The following is a 20,761-nucleotide window of genomic DNA, read 5'->3' as shown; positions in this document are numbered from 1 at the left end:
CCTAGTTGAGACCCGGAAAAGGAAAACCTGACGGCAGGAAACCCGACGCACGCGCAGGAAGGTAGTGGAGCGCTAAGAAGCGGCGGAGCCCTTTGGGCGTGCGCAGAGTCCAGGTCTAAAAGAGCTCAAAAGTGGTAGCGCTCGAGCGCATGCGCACACCTAGGCGTTGGCGACACAGTAGACACCACTGGGCGGAACCGAAGGGTTAGTTGATGAGTGGCCACTGGGTGACGGCGGAATTAATTGGCACAAAACTCTCCCAGTGAGTTACAGGAGGCGGGGTGGAGGCGTGGACTCCCCAGGGCTACAGGGACAGCTCTGCACCACCAAAGCACGCCCCTCTCGGTCCGCCCCTTTTAGTGCTGGACCTCACACCGGCATTCTCGCCCTAAGCGGTGTCTACTTCCGGGTCAGAGCTCAGATTTAGCGGTTAGAGAGTAACCTTACAGAACAGGCATGAGTAATAGAAATAGGATAACGTCGTTTTTCTTAAAGAGACAGGCGCAAGGCAATTGGAGTCCATCCAGCGGCTGTGAGGGCGATTTAGCTATTCTGAATCCAATCGCGGGGCGAAATTCTGGAAGACGGTCTCAGGTTTCAGCCCACTGGGGAAGGGGCATGAAGAACCGGATTGTTTTCCAGGTGAGGAGCAGAGGACAGCCTTAGACAACCCGTTCCAAGAGCTTGAGGTGCAGCCAGTCCCGTCCTCCAATCTTGCCCACTCTCATCCCAAACTAGCTCTACAAAGCAGAGCTTCTGGTCTCTGTTTCAGCTATGAAGGGAATGAGGCGAAGAGAAGATGAGTCACACAGTCCTTCAACTTCGGAGCCAAGACTAGACTCGGCTTTGCCCCACTCCCAAGCCAGGTTCTTTACCCCGTTTTGCTGATGCGGATGCAGAGGGGATGATGGCCTGTCCTTAGCAAAGACCAACCTTGACCCTGAACCTCCTGCGATGGGCGGTCGGGACTACCCATCCCCTCATTGCCCGCCTACCCGGGAACTCCCGGGACCTGCTCCGGCAGCCTCTGGGAGGGGAGCAGGGCTACCCGCCCGCGTCATCTGATGCTGTTTCCTGCAGGAGGGAGAAGAGCGGAAAAAAGTGAAACTCCACCCTCCACCTCTGCCTCCCGCCCCCGGGGCCAAAGTACAAAGGGAGGAGGAAGAAGGGAACGGGGTTGGAGCCGTCGGGCTGAGGGAGCCGGGCTGGGAAGCGGCAGCTCGGCCCAACTAGGGACACTCCAGCCACCCCCTGCGCAAAAAGACCCAACCGGAGTCCAGGCGCTGCCCCTTGCTGGCCCCACCTTACACTTGGCGAGTGCCGGAGCCAGCCTCCCAGGACTGCTCCAGGACTGAGGGACTTTCGGGCCCCTCCAAGCTGGCCATGGTGAGATGCCGGAGGCCCCGGGGTCCCACCCCCAGAGCCTGACCACACTGCCCTGGGTGGCCCTCTAGAAGCCCGAGATGCGGGGGGCCGGGAGGCAATACTCCTGGCTCCCCAGAGAGGTTTGGGTCTGGGGCTGAGGGCCAGGGCCCGGATGCCCGGGTTCCGGGACTAGGGCCTTGGCAGCCAGCAGGGGTGGGGACCAGGGGCACCCACGGAAGGTACCCCACTTGCCCCAGTATCGGGTCCCAGCCATGGAGCCCTTGAAGAACCTCTTTCTCAAGAGCCCGCTGGGGTCGTGGAACGGCAGCGGCAGTGGGGGCGGTGGGGGTGGTGGCGGAGGAGGCTGGCCAGAGGGGTCCCCGAAGACAGCGGCTTATGCCAACCCTGTTTGGACAGCCCTGTTTGACTACGAACCCAATGGGCAGGACGAACTGGCCCTGAGGAAGGGCGACCGTGTGGAGGTGCTGTCCCGGGATGCAGCTATCTCAGGCGATGAGGGCTGGTGGGCGGGCCAGGTGGGCGGCCAGGTGGGCATCTTTCCATCCAACTATGTGTCTCGGGGCGGTGGCCCGCCCCCCTGCGAGGTGGCCAGTTTCCAAGAGCTGCGGCTGGAGGAGGTGATCGGCATCGGTGGCTTCGGCAAGGTCTACCGCGGCAGCTGGCGAGGTGAACTGGTGGCTGTGAAGGCAGCTCGCCAGGACCCCGATGAGGACATCAGTGTGACAGCTGAGAGCGTGCGCCAGGAGGCCCGGCTTTTCGCCATGCTGGCACACCCCAACATCATTGCCCTCAAGGCCGTGTGCCTAGAGGAGCCCAACCTGTGCTTGGTGATGGAGTATGCGGCCGGTGGGCCCCTCAGCCGTGCCCTGGCTGGGCGACGTGTGCCCCCGCATGTTCTGGTCAACTGGGCTGTGCAAATTGCCCGCGGGATGCACTACCTGCACTGTGAGGCCCTGGTGCCCGTCATCCACCGAGACCTCAAGTCCAACAACAGTGAGTTTTGGGGAGCATGGTTGGAGGGCGGCATGGGCCAAGCACACACCTGCCAACTCTCAGCTGAGCCACCTGGGGATCTAGGAGAGGCAGGAGCTCCTGCCCTAGGGGAGTCCCAGCTGACTAGGGGCGCCATGAGTCCACATGGACCCCAAAGCAGGAGTCCCAGGCACCAAACCGTCCTTCACGCTCCAGCCTCAGATGGAGCCCTTAACCCGAGCTCATAGCTGCCAAGTTAAAAAGTTGGGAGCTCTCGGGTGAGCCATAAGCATCCTGTCTAACCATGGGCACCACTTCAAGGAAGCTGGATACTGGCGCTCATCTTCCTCTCCCCAAAAGCTCACACTTGTGCTGTTGCTGCTCTGCTCTTGTGGTGGGAAGCTTCTCCAGAACAGAGATCTTGGAGAGGAAAGCCCCCCACCCTTCCCACCCCTGGGGGTCAAGGCTGGGGACAGGGCTGGAATTCTGGTCCCGCCCATGCCCCTGACTGCATGACCTTTAGCTCCTTATTTCAACTCAGATCCTCAATTTCAGACTCTGTAAAAAGGGAGTGACCAGGAAGGTGAAATGGCTTAAGGGACTGGGCAAGCCTGGCATCTGATGCCTGGCACGCAGTAGGTCTGCAGCTGTGGGTGTGAGCATTTGAGGGCTGGATCACTGAGAGGGCCTTGCCTGGAATGAGCAATTGGGGTGGGCGTGGTGGGGCTAAGGGAGCCTCAAGCAGTAAGATTACTCCGTCTCCAGCCATGTCAGGCCAAGAGGCAGGACCACCCCTCCCAGTAGTGGGGACGCGGGGCTGGGTCTGCTGGGGCTCAGGGTACAGGCCGTAGAGCAACAGGAGGTGCGGGAGGGGCTGATGGGTTATTGGAGAGGCATGGGCAACTCTTGGGGGAGGTAAGCATGGATATTTTGGGTGGCCTGGCCTGAGCTGACCATATACAAGTAGCTTATGGAGAGCAGAATGCCCTGACCCAGTAATATCCAAGTCCTTGACACGCCTGGAGGGGCTGGGGAGGCCTGCCAGCCACCCCCACCTACTCCCCTCATCCAGTGGGGCACTTCCCTCTGCTCACCCTCACTCCTTGGCCCTAGCCTTCCAGGGACCCCCCACTCACTGCCCCAGCCTGAGGGAGATTCCCCGAAGGCCTTGGGGGAGGGGACTCCCTTCTTCTGTTTTTCCTCCAGTTTTCTTTCCAGAGAAAATGGAACAATAGCCCAGGCCCCTGCTCCCCACCCTCCCCACTGCTTCCTGCGTTTCCTGCTGCCCCTGAGCCGGCTTCCTGCCCCTGCTCCAGCCTCTGCTCCCTCCCCAGCCCAGCTGCCTGCAGGGGAGGAAAGAGCCAAGGGTTGGGGAGGGGGGGGGTTATGGGAGAGGAAGGAGCCAGGGATTGCACACACACACTCCCCCCCCCCTCCAGTTCCCCTGTTTCTCTCCCAGAGTCTGGGTGGTGATGAAGGCAGGCAAGGTGCCCTCAGCCTCTCTGAGCCTGGCCTCCCACCTCGAAGACCCCGGTCCTGGTCCTAGGCCTGGGGTGCTGTCTGCGGGATGGTGGGGGGAGTCCCTGGGCTGGGGGGGGGGGCACAGGCAGGAAACAATGGCGTGATTTTCCTGGACAATGGGGGCCTTGTGAGGAAGCCTGGCGGGGAGTGGAGGGGGAATTCTCCAGGCCCACGAGTCACAGGACTGACCAGCCAGCCCGGCCTGGGTCTGACCTCCCCCCAATTCTCCCCCAAAGGGCTCCCCCCCAGTTGGAAACCTGGACCAGGCCTCCCAGAAAGGAGAAGTAGGGACCAGGGAAGGGAAGCGGAAGAGGTGTGAGCTGCCTAGGCCCCCAGAGGCCAGCCTGTGGAGGGAGCTGGGGGCCAGGCCCCTTTCAGAGGCTAGGGAGCCCTAAGAGGGGGCTGAGAGCTTGGGATCTCCAGCCCCCTCTCCTCCAGGTGGCCCCTGATCACCCCATCCCCAAGGTTTGTATCAGATGCCAGAAGAGCAACTTGGGTTGGGACAAATTCAAGGCACTCGATATAAAGCAGGGGATGCGGAGGTGAGGATGAGGCTTCAAAGGTGTGAAGCTGGGGGCGGAGGGTGACAGAAAGGCCACCAGGGACAAAGAAGTCCTGAGACTTGGATGAGAGGCTGCCTATCTCTGGGCCTCAGATTACCTGACCGAAAAGGGGAAGCTGGCCTCCCAGCCAGAGATGCTAGTGAGAAAGTGCTTCACTAGTCTGTGAGGTACAAGTAGCTAGAGACCTGGCCAGTTGGTCTTCAAGAGGGTGGGTGGGTCCTGTCACCAGGAGAGACCAGCACATAGACCCTCGGGCCCTGGCACATAGACCCCTTTGCTTGGTGCCACTCCAGCCACCTGCCGCCCCCCCCCCCACCCCGCCCCCCGTTGCAGGTCTGCTGCTTTGGAATGAACTCGTGTAAGGTTTACTAAATGGTCCAGTTCTGAGCCTCCAGCAGCCAGCCCAGAGTCCATTGCAAAGCAGGGAATATGTTGTGACAGAGGACCGCAAGGAGAGTCAACACGAGATGGTAGAGACCTAATCTTTAGAGGACAGCTGACACTCAGTACCAGATGTCACACCCTGTGCTAAGGATTTAAGAAGTGTGATCTTGTTAAATACTCATGACGACCCTCTGAGGTGGCTTTCGTTGTCATCCTTAGCTTTATTAACTGTTTGGGACTCAGCCCCAGTCTGGCTCAGAGGAGAGGACGGACTGCAAGACCGTTCTCTGAATTAGGAGAAATCGCAGGGAGATTTTCTGTGTGCGGTGGGATTCAGAAGGTGGTTGTTGAGGGCATTTGGACATCAGACGGGGCGGTGATGGGCAGCTGAATTGGCTTCTGGCCTAGAGCTTCAAATGTGGGAGAGTCCAACAGGGAGGGGGCAGCTGGCACTTGGGAGAGGCCAAGACAGCCTGGGGGCAGTGGGCAGAGGTTGAGGAGAGGCCAGGCTCTGAGGAGCACTGGCACCGAAAAGGCTGAGGGGAGGGGAGGCCCTAAGGAAATAGCACAAGCAGCCAGAGGCCCCAGAATCAAAGACAGCTGGGGGGGGGGGGGGCGGCAGTGCCAGATGTGGCCGCAAGGCCCAGAAAGCTTGGCCAGCAGCAGGAGCAGGGGTTATGGTTTCAAGCCTGGAAAAGTGAATACCCTGGTTCTGCCACCTCCTCCAAGAAGTCCTCCCTTTTGCCAGGCTGGGTTGGGTGCCCATCCCCTCTGCCCTCAGTACCCTGAGCTGCCCCCGTAATGGTGCTTTCACCCTGGACAGCAGGGCTGAGTGGTTGGTGTGCCCTGAAATGACGTGTGTTCAGAAAGGTAATTGGCTTGGATGTCACTTCTCTACGATAACTAGCAGAGTGAGAGGCCCCCTTCAAACCCTTGATGATTCTATGACTTTATCCTCTTTCTGTTCCTCAAAACCTCTCATCTGAGCCACGTTTGTCCCGATGAGAGATTTGCAAGTTGCTGCTTCTCCTCTGTCTACAGACTATGGTGGCCCCATTGGGGTCAACACCACGAACCCCTGCCAAATCTGACCATCCACTCCCGTGTTTGTCCCAAGCTCCTCCTTTCTGGCCAAGGACCTTCACTTCTCAGACTCCCCATTTTCTTCATGTCCAGCTGCATCAGTAGATATCTTTTGTTGGGAGTCTTTCTGTCCTCACGGAGAGTGGCTGCACTAGCCAAGACGAGACATGGGCACCGGGGGCCTGCAGTGCCTGCTGGGTTTCCTTTCTCACCAAGGGGTTCCCTCCTGTTGCCCACACGAACGGGGGTTCTAATTCACACTCCTGTCTCAGCACCATGACAAGACATGGGTTTCTGTCCAACGCAGCATTAGGGAAAAGTTGGAACGCTGGCTTGTGAACCACACAGACTAGGTTGGACGCCGTTCTTTATTTGCATATGATCTTGACTAAGTGGTTTCTCTGCTCCGTTTCCTTTTCTGTAAAATGGGGATAATGATGGGTACCTCGGAGATGGTTTTGTGAATGCTAGAGCTGAGTGTTAATGCCTGGCCTCAAGTAGCCCCTCCATTAATGTTTCCCAGCATTATTATTTTTGTCTGATTCTACCCCAACCTCCAGCTGTGAGTTCTCCAGAGCAAGATCACCTCTGTGCTTCCAGTACCTAGCCAGCCTGTCTGTGAGATGATGGTTTGCTCCTAGCTCCTCCCTTGTCCCCACTAACTGAGCATGGAGCACCCACAGTCCTGCCCCCCACCCTCTTCCCCAGTTCTGCTGCTGCAGCCCATTGAAGGTGATGACATGGACCACAAGACCCTGAAGATCACTGACTTCGGACTGGCCCGAGAGTGGCACAAAACCACACAAATGAGTGCTGCGGGCACCTATGCCTGGATGGCCCCTGAGGTTATCAAGGCCTCCACTTTCTCTAAGGGCAGCGATGTCTGGAGGTGAGGCCTGGGTAGAGACAGGACAAGGCCATCCGTGGGGCTGAAGAGGGCAGAGGTGGCTGCCAAAATCTAGGGCTGGGCAGACAGGCAGAGCCCAGGGGGAGGGACCCAAATCATTTGGTTCCTACTTGCTTTGGGGTGAAATAGTAATAAGTAAGTAGAGGACGGGACACAGACCCTTTGTCTTGCTTACAGTTTTGGGGTGCTGCTGTGGGAGTTGCTGACTGGGGAGGTGCCCTACCGTGGTATCGACTGCCTTGCTGTAGCTTACGGAGTAGCTGTCAACAAGCTCACACTGCCCATCCCATCCACCTGCCCTGAGCCCTTCGCACAGCTCATGGCAGGTAAGGATATGGGGCTGAAGGGTGTGGGGCAGAGCCCTTTGGCACAGGACACGCCCACCCACAGACGCTTTCTCATTCTGTTCCCCCTCCACTCGTGTCCCCAGACTGCTGGGCGCAGGACCCCCACCGCAGGCCCGACTTTGCCTCCATCCTGCAGCAGCTGGAGGCGCTAGAGGCGCAGGTCCTGCGGGAAATGCCGCGGGACTCCTTCCATTCCATGCAGGAAGGCTGGAAGCGTGAGATCCAAGGCCTTTTCGACGAACTGCGGGCCAAGGAAAAGGTGGGAGGGGTCGGGGTGACGGGATTGGAAAGAGAGGCCGGGAAGTGCCTCCACGGTCTCCGTGGGGCAGAGAGTGGGGGCGGACGCTAGGGTCCTTACTGGGCTGATCCCACCACCTTCCTTGTCCCGGGCGCAGGAACTTCTGAGCCGCGAGGAGGAGCTGACCCGCGCGGCGCGTGAGCAGCGGTCACAGGCAGAGCAGCTACGGCGGCGCGAGCACCTGCTGGCTCAGTGGGAGCTGGAGGTGTTCGAGCGCGAGCTGACGCTGCTGCTGCAGCAGGTGGACCGGGAGCGGCCGCACGTGCGCCGCCGCCGCGGCACCTTCAAGCGCAGCAAGCTCCGCGCGCGAGACGGCGGCGAGCGCATCAGCATGCCCCTCGGTAAGGGGCGGGGTCTAGCGCGCCTCCCAGTCATTGGTTATGAGCGGAGAGGTGGGGTCGGGCTTGTGCTGCCCTCACTGGGATTGGTCTGGGGTGCTGGTGGGTGGGACTGTGAGCTGAAGGCTGGAAGGGGTGGGGCCGCGGGTGTTGTTTTCTCATGTGGGCGGGCTCTGGCGGAAATATTTGCATGGCGGCCAGGGAGTGGCTGCTCCCGGAGAGGGGCGGGGCTCATGAAAGTTCGGGGAAGGCCGTGGGCGCCCGGCGGGTCGCCTCCGGGGAATCTTCGGTTGGTGGAGTCCTGGCTGTCCGCTTTCCTTATGGAGAGCCTGAGGCCCAGGTGAGCGGTGGCCCCCGGCTTCAGTCACGCAGCCACCGTGCCTGAACTGCCTTCGTGGCCTGGGAGCTGGCTGAGGGCTCTTGAGGGTTGGAATCCTGGCTCTCGTTCACCACAAACCTGCACCCTGCTTTCCCCCCAACCCCAGACTTCAAACATCGCATCACCGTGCAGGCCTCACCCGGCCTGGACCGGAGGAGAAACGTCTTCGAGGTTGGGGCTGGGGACTCGCCCACCTTCCCCCGGTTCCGGGCCATCCAGTGTAAGAAACCTCTCCCCATGCTTTTCCCCTCAGCACCATATCCTTCTGTCAAACCTTACCCTGGGAGCTGGATCCCACTGTCTTCTCCTAACCCCCCCACACCCAGACTCCCTCCCCTATCTGTTTAGACCGATATCTCTGCGTGCCCTGGGCGGCATTTATTTGATCTAAGTTTTATAGATGAGAAAAATGGAAAAAGTAACTTGCCTAATGTCACATAGCTAACGAGGGGCAGAGCCAGCAAACCCAGGCAAGTTTGCCACAGCATGCGAACTACTAAGCAGCAAATGCCAACTGGAGAACTAGATGAGATACCCCACCCCACTGCTAACCCCAGAACCCAAACCTACCTACCCCATCCCAGTTCTGTTCAGTTTCTCTGTGGCCCAAAGCCCACCCTCGGAATAGTATGGGTTCCCACCTGATCCCCCATCTTCTAAGAAGTTGTCCCTGGAGCCAGACTCTTATGATTGGAGGACAAGGATCAGGGCTCTTGACCTCAGCTCAGACCCTCTTGGTTTTCCACTCACAGTGGAGCCGGCTGAACCAGGCCAGGCATGGGGCCGCCAATCCCCTAGACGTCTGGAGGACTCCAGCAATGGAGAGCGGCGAGCATGCTGGGCCTGGGGCCCCAGTTCCCCCAAGCCTGGGGAAGCTCAGAATGGGAGGTGAGTGCCAGAGAGCCCCCGCCCCAGCATCATCTACCTCCCCAATAGTCCTGAGATTCACGAAGCCCAACCTCCCTCCCCTCCCCAGGAGAAGGTCCCGCTTGGACGAAGCCACGTGGTACCTGGATTCAGATGACTCATCCTCCTTGGGATCTCCTTCTACACCCCCAATGCTCAATGGTGAGTGGCCTTTTCTCCCTCCCCCTACCCCCACCAGCAAACAGCAGACTCCTGCTGCGCTCCTATGGGTACTATGGGGAAACGACAAAAAATCAGCAGCAGGGCAGGTCGTTCCTAGAACCCCCATCTGACTTCTGTAGGTCCACAACTGAGCCAGGTACAGCCCAGGTTTCAGGGGGCCCATAGTGCAGTCCTCGTGGTCAGGCCTGGCCCGCAAAAGGCCTCTTTTCTGCCCCGGTGGCAGCTGCTGTGCCTCAGCAGGCTGTAGGGAGGGAAGGAAGACAGCGATGGTACTCCCCATGTGGGACCCAAGGGAAGCTGGGTCCAGAGAGGGGAGGGAAACTGTGCCTGTGGAGTGGACCAGGCAGGTGGCTGCCACACTGTGCTCAGAGTCCCTTCTGAGCAGCCTGTAGGTAGAGAAGAAGATGAGCAAGCTGAGAAGGTGGGGATCCAGAGCCCATTCTCACTGCACCCGGGGCAGTTCTGAGCTTTTCTGTCCTCCACGAGGATACGAGCAGTTACTGCGCGTCAGGCATTCCCTTTAAGCGACAACCCTGTGAGGGAGGTGCTGTTATTATCGGCATTTTAGAGATGAGAAAGCCGTGGCCCCGAGAGGTAAAGTAACCTGCCTGGGGCCTTCAGCTAAGGATTTGAACGCAGAGAGACTTTGGCTTCCTCAGATGCTTTCACCTGAAGAAAGGGTTTTTCGCACACAAACTGCTTGGGAAGCTAGTGGGTTGGGCAGAGATCAGGGCTCCTGTGTCAGAGGGACAAGCAGCTCAGGATTGGCAAGGGGTAGAAAGCGGCATCCTTCTTTGCCTGTGGATCCCGTCAGAGCCCCTCTCGCCCCACCCAGCACATCACCTCCACCATTATTTGAGTAACATTTGATAGTAGTAACAACAGGTAACATTTACTAGGTCCTTCGTATGTGCCAGGCAATGCTGGGTATTATGATTAGGACCATCTTATAGAGGCACAGAGAGGTTATGTGGTTTGATGTAGGGCACACAGCAGAACAGGGATCTGAACCCAGGTCTGACTCCAGCAACAGGGCCACGGACCCTCATCTGCCGCTCCATTTTCTACTCCAGAAATTACACTGCCCCAAGCTAGCTGTACTGTAGAGACGGAACTGAGAATTAGAAGGCCCAAGGGGCAGCTTGGTTCACCTGCTCTAGAATGTACCAAGCTAGAAGGGCCAGGGGAGAACTTAAAGGCCTGTCAACCCAGGTGTGTAGGTTGAAGCGGCCCCTACCATGTTCTGCAGAGCCCTTTGACCTTGCTCTTTCTGAGCAACCAGGAGCAGGGACACAAGGGTCTGAACCCCATCCTTCTCAAGCTTGCCCCTGACCTGGAAGGATATCACCTATCCCAGCCCAGCCGCCGGCTGAACACTTGGTTCCCTAGCACGAGCCCACACTCCAGTGGCCATCTTGGGCCTATGAGAGTACGTGACCTTGACCTCCCAGCCACCCACACAGTCAGAAGCCTGGCTGAGAGTCAAAGAGGACCCTGTGAGGTTGTCCCAGGCACACGCCATACTACCGGGGAACGGGTTGCCCTAAGGTGCCTGTTGGTGGATACAGTCCGCCTATGCTGACGGGACTGCTCTGTGACTCTCTGGAGCCGCTAACTACCACACGACATGTCCTCTCTGTGAGGCCCCATGGAAGCGATTTCACCTGCATCTCTGGGTCAAGATGGTTGTGCTGCTTTATCCCAAGCAACAGAGTTGCCAGCTCTTAGTGCTAGGAAGAGTGGAGGCAAATTCAAATCCCTGCCGAATTACCTTGAGCAAGGCACTTACCTCTCAGAACCTGTTTCTCAAGGCCTTTGATCACAGGAACTTCTTCACACTCTCATGTTCTGTACTGACTCCCACCCGCCCTTACCTTTGTCTCATTTTTCCTGCTCGTTTTAGTTTTTATTTTTTTTTAATGTTTATTTTTGAGAGAGAAAGAGAGAGTGTGGGGGAGGGGCAGAGAGAGAGGGAGACACAGAATCCGAAGCAGGCTCCAGGCTCTGAGCTGTCAGCACAGAGCCCGATGTGGGGCTCGAACTCACAAACCGTGAGATCGTGACCTGAGCCGAAGTTGGCCGCTTAACCGACTGAGCCACCCAGGCACCCCTTCCTGTTTGTTTTAAACATGTTTTTCCCCTGTTCAGTTTAATATTATTATAACTCTCAGTTTCATCATCTGTAAAGTCATATAATAGTGATCACCTTATGGGGCTGTTGCAAAGATCATAAGAATGGATGCCCCCATCAAACATATATTGATGCATTTTGTGAGACAGGCATCATACATATTAGAAATCAACCCTGGGGCTCCTGGATGGCTCAGTCAGTTGAGTACTTGCCTCTTGATTTCGGCTCAGGTCATGATCCCCCAGGGTTGTGGGGTTGTGCCCCACCTCAGGCTCTGAGTGTGGAGTGTAGAGCCTGCTTAAGATTCTCTCTCTCTCTCTCTCTCTCTCTCTCTCTCTCTCAAATAAAAAAAAAAGAAAGCTCTCTCTTTCTCTCTAATAGAAAGAAAGAAAGAAAGAAAGAAAGAAAGAAAGAAAGAAAGAGAAAGAAATCAACCCTGCCCTGCCCTGGGGGAGGGCCTAGTTAGGGGGGAGGGGCAGACTCAGAAACAAACAAGTAAGTGGTGGGGCAAAGGCTGTATAAGGCATAACGTGAGCAGTAACTCCACAGGTTAGGAGAGATTCTGGGAAGGCTTCTAAAAGAGGGAAAAAACTCTTGTTTTCCTCTAGGCACTGCTCACTTCACTTCTGGCGCCAAATGGTGGGGTTCCCATTCAGTTCTAACACAGTCTACCTGGAGTTCGCATCGGAGCCTCCAGGTGAAGGGCTCCGTCCCACAAGACTGCCCCCCACCCCACTTCACATGCCAGTCACAAGTCCAGGGTGTCCTGTGTGCTTCTGACCAACCACCTATAAGTCAGAGGTTCCCGTGACCTCCTCCTCAGGTTTGGTAATTGGCTAGAGCAGCTCGCCAAACTCAGGAAAACAGTTTACTTACTAGATCACCAATTTATCATAAAGGATACAGATCGAGAACAGCCAGATGGAAGAGGTGCTTAGGGCAAGGTCTGTGGGAAGGGGGGAAGTGGGGCTTTAGGACCCTCTCTGGGTGCACCACTCTCCTAGCACCTCCACGTGTTGACCAGTGGAAGCTCTCTGAACCCTTTGGCTAGGGTTTTTTTGTATAGAGCCTTCATTATGTGGACACGGTCAATTGATTGAATCATTGGCCGTTGGTGATAGACCTCAGTCTCCAGCTCTCGTCGTGTGGTTCATTCCCCCGGCAACCAGGCTTTCCAAAAGTGACCTCGTTAATGTGAACTTAAAATTATTTTTTTAATGTTCATTTATTTTTGAGACAGAGAGAGAGATGACAAGAACAGGTCGGGGGAGGGGCAGAGAGAGAGGGAGACACAGAGTCTCAATCAGGCTCCAGGCACTGAGCTGTCAGGACAGAGCCTGACATGGGGTTAGAACCCATGAACTGTGAGATCACCACCTGAGCCAAAGTCAGATGCTTAACCGACTGAGCCAGCCAGGTGCCCCATCGTTAACGTGAACTTAAATGTGATTCAGAGGGGCTTGTTAGGAAGAGCGAAACATGCTCCTTTCACTTCTATCAATGTGATCACTTAGGAAAATCTAAGAGTTTTCGGAGTTCTGTGCCAGGGATGAGATGAAAACCAAATATGTATTTCTTATTATAATTAACAGTATTACAGCTTCACAGGGAGGTGCTCTTTCACCCGGGGCTTGAATGGTGACTAAGGGATCACAGAAAGCCGAGGTGGGAAAGTTGTGCTGGGCAGAGGGAACGGTATGTGCACAGGCACGGGGCTTTCCACACCTGAGGAAAAGGAAACCTCAGAGGAAAAGTTGAGAGCCATGGAGTTGCAGGCCTGAAGCCATAGGTGGGGGCCAAGCCTTCATCCTCTGGGTCTGTGGGCCCGGCTCAGCCCCAGCAGATGTTTGTTGAATGAATGAGTGGGTGACACTGGAAAAGGAGGCAAGAGATGGTTTAGGAAGGGCCTGGAAACGATGGGGAGTTTAGCCATTTGCATTTTAGAAGGCAGGGGTCTGGGCAGGGGCAGATAAGTCAGAGAGACTGGGTAAGGGTTGTGGCTGAGAAAAGGGACCCTGAGCCAAGCCCTGGTAGTAAAAGTTCGGTTTCCCCAGCCTTGCATTTCCTCCTCTGGACCCCCAGCCCCATGTCCCACTCCAGGACTGGCCCGAGGAGGGTGGAGTAGAGGAAGGCTTTGAAAGCTCAGCCAAGGAGCTTGGACTTTATTTTAGTGGCAGTGGAGAACGATGGCAGATTCTAGAGCCAGAGAGGAACTGACAAAATTGGGCTTTGTGGGAGGCCATCATAGGACCCTACCACCACCACCTTCTCAATGTCAGCTTCTCCAGGCCTATTCCTGGTGGTCTAGAATGGAGTCAGGCCAACCTTGGGCCCACAAGTAGGACACTGATGTTCTGAAATCCAGAGCAGAGTCCAGCTGGGAAATGGTGGAGACCAGCCTTCACCTGGAGTGAGGCCATCTCCGGCCCTCACTGGCTGTGCAGTCTCAGACAAGCGCCTAACTTCTCTGAGCCTGGAGACCCTGGGGCACGAGGATCAGACAACACAATGCCCCTGAATCATTGAGCTCAGGCCTGGCACAAACAACTGACCTCTCTGAGCCTCAGTTTCCTCATTTCTAGAATAGGGACAGTGATGTGTGCCTCTCCGGGCTGTCGTTGCATTGGAATTGACCTGTGTGGCTGATCGAGTAGGGGCAGGTGGGCAGAAGGGCCAGGGCTGACCAGTCAGGAAGGAGGGGGGCACAGAGCACAGGGCATCGATCCCAGCCTTGTCCCTGGAGCCATGCAGATACCCCTGGCTGGCCACAGAGGCCAACGAAGTCAGCTGTGATGCGACCTCAGCTTGCTTCCTGGTGGACCCCCCCTCCCCTTCTCACCCCAACCCCCATCTCTGGGCTCCAAGGCACCTGGCTGCCTCCCAGGCTTTGCTCCTGCAAGCTCCTGAGCATGCCTGCCTTCCCCACACCTGCCACTTCTGAAAGGCCAGAGAGTGTGAGTGTGTGTGTGTGTGTGTGTGTGTGTGTGTGTTAGAGAGAGAGGAAGAGGGAGAGGGAGAGGGAGAGGGAGAACGCGCGATGGGCGAGATCGGTGGGCAGGGAGGAACCGGGTCGGGGAGTAAAGGAGTCAGGGAGGATGTTGGTGGGGAGCAGAACTCAGTCCTTGTTCTAGGCCGCTGAGGGCCCCCTGTGGCCCCCGCCCGGAAGACGGCCTAACGTGTGCCCGCCCCCGCTGCCAGGTAACCCCCCGCGGCCGAGCCCGGAGCCCGAGGAGCCTCGGCGCCCAGGCCCCGCGGAGCGCGGTAGCGGCTCCGGGACGCCCAAGCTGATCCAGCGCGCGCTGCTGCGCGGCACAGCCCTGCTCGCCTCCCTGGGCCTGGGCCGCGACCTGCAGCCGCCGTCGCCGTCTCCGTCTCCGGGCGGCCCGGGCCGCGAGCGTGGGGAGCCCTCGCCAATGCCCCGCGCGCCGCTGCCTACACCGTCAGCCGCCGAGCCACCCCCCTCCCAGCTCATCCGCTTCTCCCCCAAGAGGCCCGACGCCCCCGCCTCCCCGCTGAGCCCGGACGCCCCCGGCCCGCCCACCCCTGCGCCCCTGCTGCTGGAGCTGGGAGTCCCCGTGGGCCAGCTGTCAGCCAAGAGCCCCCGGCGCGAGGAGGAGAGGCGCGGTGAGTGGCCCGAAGCAGGTCTACTGTGGGTGACAGCGGGGAGGAGAGGCCGCTGGGGACGTGTGGGGCAGTAAGGCTGGGGCCACAGCCATCTGCTGGATCCCAGACCAGGCCCTCAGGGCACTGGGGACTCAGGGAAGGAACTGAGTTCTAAGTTCAGCCACCCAGTGGCGGGAGAGGGGGCTGGGGTGGGGGGGGCATGGCCAGGCAGGTTGTGAAAGAATAGAAATAATCCTGGTGAGATAATGACAGCAAACGCCTACTGGTTGCTTACTTGTGCCAGGCGCTGTTCCTTGAGCCACGGAGAGATTGTCTCACTTAATTACATGACGGGCCTGTGAACAAGATACTCTTGTTATACCCATTTTTTAGATGAGGTTTAAGGCACAGAGAGATGAGGGACCCAAGGCTCTCACCAGTTAAGTGGCAGAGCTGGGATCCAAGCCCAGGCCCGTCTATGCCAGAGGCCTTGCTCTTAACCACTGGGTAATTAAACAGATGCACCACAGAGTATAAAGGGCCGTGGAAGTTATGAGTCAAGCAGCTCGCTGTGCAGATAGGAAAGCTCCAGAGGTGGGCGGTGCCTCCTGTGGGTACCCAGGATTTGGTGGCTGCCTGACCCCGTGCCCCTCCCTCAACCTTCCTAGGAAGTGCTGTCTCACCGCCGCCAGGGATATCACGCTCTGCTCCTGGCACCCCAGGCACCCCACGCTCACCGCCCCTGGGCCTCATCAGCCGACCTCGACCCTCACCCCTTCGCAGCCGCATCGACCCGTGGAGCTTCGTGTCAGCCGGGCCACGGCCTTCGCCTTTGTCCTCGCCACAGCCTGCGCCCCGCCGGGCACCCTGGACCTTGTTCCCGGACTCGGACCCCTTCTGGGACTCTCCACCTGCCAACCCCTTCCGGGGGGGCCCTCAGGACTGCAGGGCACAGACCAAAGACATAGGTGCCCAGGCCCCGTGGGCGCCAGAGGCAGGGCCCTGAGTGGGCTGGGCTGCTCCCCCACGCTCCAGCTGCCCTACAGGAGCCACAGCATACACTGGAACAGGAGCCGGGCGAGCCTCTGTAGCTGCCTTGGTTTCCCCCAGGGACCCCACCCCCTTTGGGGGTCAGGAACACTACACTGCACAGGAAGCCTTCACACTGGAGGGGGGGAGCCTGCACCCCCCCCAACACCTGCAACCTGTGGGTCCCCCGACTCACCTGCCCCGTTGGGGCCCAACACTGTACCCAGCTGGTTGGGAGGACCAGAGCCTGTCTCAGGGAATCGCCCCCAGGGGTGGTGCAGGAAGGAGGGGAAGTACAGGGGAGAGGGGCTGGCCTCGGCTGTCACCAGCACTCTTGACCAAGCCCTGCTACTGTGGCCCCCGCCCCAGGGCTTAGTGCCCGGATGCCCCCACCCCTGCCCTGGGGGTCCTCTGGGGCCAGGACTCTCTGGGTGCCCTCCTGCCGCCCCGGCCAGGGTTGGGGCCTCGGCCTCAGGATCCTATGAAGCCAAATAAACTCCCCGAGCTGTCTCCCCGGGTACAGCCTCTCACCTTTTTGGGAGGTAACTGGGGGATCCGAGCCATCACGCAAACCTGGTGACTTCGTGCCATCAGCACAAGGGGCAGTTGGCCTGAGGCTAGGCTGGGACCAAGGGCACTTGCCTCGGTCAGGCATTCCGGGCCCGCCTCAGCCTCCTCGGCACCCACAAGCGCTGCTCTCGCCCACCTTCTCCCCACCCTTGGCAGGCCTTTCCTGCCATTTCAAGAATCGCCCCGTTCTTCCTGCTGCTTAGCCTCGGGACCCAGCTGCAACATCACCTCCCCTGGGGCGTCTTCCCTGGCCATGCTGTGCCCGCCACAGCCAGCTCGCGGAGCTCGGGCGTCCAGAGCCCACTGGGCAGAATCTTGGGGTTTGTCCTGGGTTTGTCTCTATTCCAGGGTCTGGACCAGGAGGAGTGAACACCCTGGCTCATGGCTCCGTCCACACTTCTCTTACTGGCTCATGGCTCCATCCACACTTATGCGGGTTCTGTGGGGGGGGGTGGGGGGCACCCCACACCAGGCCCCGGGGCGGGGCCTTTGCGCTCAGCCCCTCCATGGTTCAGGGGAGTAGTAGTCTAGGCTCCCCGCCCCTGCACACACCCTGGCCGCCAGGCTCACTGTGTCCCCAGTGTTCAGTGGGGCGGGACTCAGGAGGGCCCAGCACAGGGTTCTCAGGGAGAACTCAGAATGGAGGTGTGAGAGCGTCCTCTGGGCGGCGGCCTTGGCTCCTCTCAGCTCACTGCCCTGCCCCCCCCCCACCCCCGACTCTTCCCAAATCCCCACTCCTGTCCCCTCTTCCTTGCAGGCTGCCTGCTGTACCCCCCTCGCACCCCCCTCCCAATAGGTCTACCTGGGCCACTCTTGTCCTCTCGGCCCTGTGTCCTTACCCCCCCCCCCCCCACCCCACGCCGTTCCTCTCACACCCCAAGCTCTCTCCCACCTTGACTGGCTTCTGTTCCCCAGCTGAACTGTCAGTCTTCACTCTTCCAGGGCCTTCCCCCAGAACTTCAGGGCATGTGTGACAATTCAAACTTGTCACATTCTCTTGCTAACAGGTTTCTTGTGGAACAGCAGGAGGGAAGGGACCTGTGTCTGTCTTCTTGTCCCGTGTCCTCAGGAAAAAGAAGTACCTGCTGAGGGGATGCAGGGAGCGGGCCGGGCTGGAGTGAGCTCCTCCCTGAATAAGCCACCCTGTGTGACTTTGAGCCAGTCTCGCTCACTCTCTGGGCCTCAGCCTACTCCACCCCGCCCCCATCTCCCCAGCTTCAGGGAACTGGGCAAATAATGTCTCGTCCCCAGAAATTAGGAGGAGGGCCCCAGACCGACCCCCTTCCAGCTCACTCACACTCTCCCTCAGTGAGTCCCTGGCGTCTGTCTTCAGCCTCCCACGGGCACCTCCTCCCAGCCGCACCCTGCCAGCCCCTCCCAGGTGCCTGTGGAGCCGCCAGCTCCCACAGCACCTCCGACCCCAGGCGGCACGACATGGGGGCTCTAAGGCCCTGGGCCCGGTTCCCACTACTGGTTATGGCCTACCTGCTGGCCCTGGGGATTGGGGCTGCTGTGTTTCAGGCCCTGGAGGGGCCGCCAGCCCTCCGGCTCCAGGCCAAACTCAGGACCGAGTTGGCCACTTTCCAGGCAGAATATGGGGCCTGCCTGCCACCTGGGGCACTGGAGGAGCTGCTGGGCACCGCCCTGGCGGCCCAGGTACGCGGGGTCTCCAGCTCGGGCGATGGCTCAGAGGCTGGGAACTGGGATCTGCCCTCGGCCCTGCTCTTCACTGCCAGCCTCCTCACCACCACGGGTAAGGCTGCCAGGCGGCCGGGCAGGCGGGGGTTCCTGGGGGGGCCCTGGCGATGTAGCCCTTCCCTCAGCCCCAAAAGGCCAGACAGATCCCAGGCCTGACTCGGCCTGACATCAGAGCTGGGGCTTCCCACACCAGTACCCCAACTGGTACCTCAAGTTCAGCGGCCAGGTGGGGTGTGTCCTCCTCAGCCACACACCCCGACGCCCCCTGACATCCGGGAGAGATGCCCAGACCCCGTGGCCCGAGGCAAGGTGGGGAACAGCTATTGTAGGGTGGATTCTTTAACAGAGGAGAATGGAGTGAACCCAGGGGTGCAGGTCAGGACCACCGACTCCGGAGAGAGTGGCCAGGGGGAGGAAGTCCTGATGAAACGTTAGCCTTGGCAAGAGGGCACAGAGATGAGGGATGACGGAATTCCTGGCAGAGGGAACAGCATGTGTAAAGGTGCAGGGAGATAAAGCAATGGGACCCACAGCCCCGGAGGTTTTTTTGTCCTGTGAGTGGACATCGTCCGTACAAACATCTGCAGGGTGTCTAAATGTCGTCTAAATCTGTATTCCCGACTTCTCTTGGACAATCAGGAGAGCTATATTCACTCTGAGCCAGAATCCCTGCAAGGCGGCATACTGTCTGGAGAGGAACAAGGCCTGTACTTTTGGACAGAACGCTTCCTCTCCAGGCCAACCCAACGCTCTTGTCTCACATCTGGCCCCTCTAGGCATTTGCGTTTACAACCTCTGGACTAGCTGGTCCTGTTCTCCCAGCACACCCTGCTCTCCCGCCTCTCCCTGCCTTGCACATGCTTTTCCAGTCCTGACTGCCCTCTCTCACGCACGCTGCCTCTTTTGCTGCCGTTCACGTCGTGTCTCCACTGACTTTCCTTCATTGTCGTCTCCACCAAAAGGCAGGGCCTGGGCAGACTCAGATTCCAGTGCAAGGCCTGGCACACAGGGTGTCTCAAGACACCTTTGGGCAGGGGAAGAGTGCGTAACGTTCTTCCCAGTGGATTTGGAAGCATCGTATTGGTCAAGGGCGGAGCTGAGGAACCGGAGAAAACCAAGCTTCCTCTGGGGCAGGATAGGGGTTCTCAGAACTGTCCCAGCCCCAAGAGGCCTAAGGTGACTGCCTCTTTTAATGTTTCATTTCCCAGAAAAGAGTGGGCACAGAGGTAAAGGGACTTGTCCAAGACCCCCAGCGAATGAGGAGCAAAGCCAGCCAGAGCACAGGCGGGAGCCGGTCCCTCGATCTCAGCCACTAGAGGGCGGTCTTCTGCCAGAGGCCTCGTTGGGGGAAGGGGGGGGGGACCACAGCGGGCATCCCGCTGGAGTGCTTATCGCCCACGGCCTCTCTCCTTTCCAGGTTATGGCTGCATGGCCCCGCTGTCGGCGGGCGGAAAGGCCTTCTGCGTGGTCTACGCGGCCCTGGGGCTGCCAGCCTCGTTAGCGCTCCTGGCCGCACTGCGCCGCTGCCTGCTGCCTCTGCTCAGCCGCCCAGGGGCCTGGGTAGCGGCCTACTGGCGGCTGGCCCCGGCCGGGGCCGCGTTGCTACGGGCAGCCGGACTGGGCCTGCTAGTGGCTGGCGCCTTCGTGCTGCTGCCAGCGCTGGTGCTGTGGGGCGTCCAGGGTGACTGCAGCCTGCTGGAGGCCATCTACTTCTGCTTCAGCTCCCTCAGCACCATCGGCCTGGGGGACCTGCTGCCGGGTCACGGCCGTGGCCTGCATCCGGGGCTTTACCACCTGGGCCAGCTCGCACTTCTCGGTGAGTCCAGCTGCCAAGGAGCGTGAGGGCGAGAGGAGGGAAGAGGAGCCCGGACTACGACTCCGTAAACCACTGGGGAGGCCGAGCCGCCCAGGTGGAGGAACCCTGCCCTGGGCTGTGGTGTGGGAGTCGTAGAACCCTGACGGCACCTCTGAGTGGCGCCGGGTGCCGGGGTGGCGGGTCACTTGGCTGGGAGGTGGCAGGGAGCATACGGGCACTGCCAGAGCTGTGCCAGCAACCTCTCCTCACCAGGTTACTTGCTCCTCGGGCTCCTGGCCATGCTGCTGGCTGTGGAGACCTTCTCAGAGCTGCCACAGGTCCGCGCCGTGGTGAAGTTCTTTGGGTCCAGTGGCCCGCGGACGGCTGAAGACCAAAGCGGCATCCTAGGCCAAGATGAACTGGCCCTGAGCACCCTGCCACCCTCGGCCGCAGCCCCGGAACAGACCCCAACTTGCTGATGGGTGCCAGGTGATGGAGTTGAGCTCTGTTCAGGTGGACGAGCTTGAGGAGGAAGCCCCCGGTGATGGGAGGGGAGGGTGTGATTGTAAGGACCTCAGGCAATAGTGGTTTGTTTTGTTTTTTAAAGGAAAAAGGCAATAGCCGTGTTCTGGTCCCTTCTTTCAAAATGGGACTCCCAGGGGCGCCTG

At 59.1% G+C, this 20,761-nt stretch overlaps 2 protein-coding genes across 3 annotated transcripts; both read left to right on the top strand.

The window, feature by feature from the left end:
• The first annotated feature begins 80 nt into the window (after positions 1-80).
• MAP3K11 (mitogen-activated protein kinase kinase kinase 11) lies at positions 81-16,540 on the top strand. Of its 2 annotated transcripts, none has more exons than XM_045486776.1 (11): positions 81-204; positions 496-2,379; positions 6,618-6,798; positions 6,994-7,142; positions 7,247-7,422; positions 7,559-7,802; positions 8,285-8,398; positions 8,931-9,066; positions 9,155-9,246; positions 14,597-15,022; positions 15,670-16,540. In XM_045486776.1, exons 2-11 carry the CDS (start codon positions 1,638-1,640, stop codon positions 16,005-16,007), a joined length of 2,598 nt encoding a protein of 865 aa, XP_045342732.1. In that variant the 5' UTR covers positions 81-204; positions 496-1,637; the 3' UTR covers positions 16,008-16,540. The 2 variants fall into 2 exon arrangements, with proteins under 2 accessions (XP_045342732.1, XP_045342733.1); XM_045486777.1 differs by lacking the exon at positions 81-204 and having other exon boundaries at positions 718-866; positions 1,081-2,379.
• A 1,299-nt stretch (positions 16,541-17,839) lies between these two features.
• KCNK7 (potassium two pore domain channel subfamily K member 7) lies at positions 17,840-20,713 on the top strand. Its single transcript, XM_045486779.1, has 3 exons — positions 17,840-18,353; positions 19,716-20,114; positions 20,367-20,713. Exons 1-3 carry the CDS (start codon positions 18,035-18,037, stop codon positions 20,570-20,572), a joined length of 924 nt encoding a protein of 307 aa, XP_045342735.1. The 5' UTR covers positions 17,840-18,034; the 3' UTR covers positions 20,573-20,713.
• The last annotated feature ends 48 nt before the right edge of the window (positions 20,714-20,761 follow it).

The sequence above is a fragment of the Leopardus geoffroyi genome, chromosome D1 (assembly GCF_018350155.1).
Source record: "Leopardus geoffroyi isolate Oge1 chromosome D1, O.geoffroyi_Oge1_pat1.0, whole genome shotgun sequence".
Taxonomy (NCBI): domain Eukaryota; kingdom Metazoa; phylum Chordata; class Mammalia; order Carnivora; family Felidae; genus Leopardus; species Leopardus geoffroyi.
Note: the sequence above shows the minus strand (reverse complement) of the source record. Positions and strands in the feature narration are given on the sequence as shown.

Coding starts and splice junctions, on each gene's coding strand:
- MAP3K11 (XM_045486776.1), top strand. CDS start 1,638: ATGGAGCCCTTGAAGAACCTCTTTCTCAAGAGCCCGCTGGGGTCGTGG. Junction 8,399..8,930: donor CCGGTTCCGGGCCATCCAGT/GTAAGAAACCTC, acceptor TTCCACTCACAG/TGGAGCCGGCTGAACCAGGC. Junction 9,067..9,154: donor GGGGAAGCTCAGAATGGGAG/GTGAGTGCCAGA, acceptor TCCCCTCCCCAG/GAGAAGGTCCCGCTTGGACG.
- KCNK7 (XM_045486779.1), top strand. CDS start 18,035: ATGGGGGCTCTAAGGCCCTGGGCCCGGTTCCCACTACTGGTTATGGCC. Junction 18,354..19,715: donor CAGCCTCCTCACCACCACGG/GTAAGGCTGCCA, acceptor TCTCCTTTCCAG/GTTATGGCTGCATGGCCCCG. Junction 20,115..20,366: donor GGGCCAGCTCGCACTTCTCG/GTGAGTCCAGCT, acceptor TCTCCTCACCAG/GTTACTTGCTCCTCGGGCTC.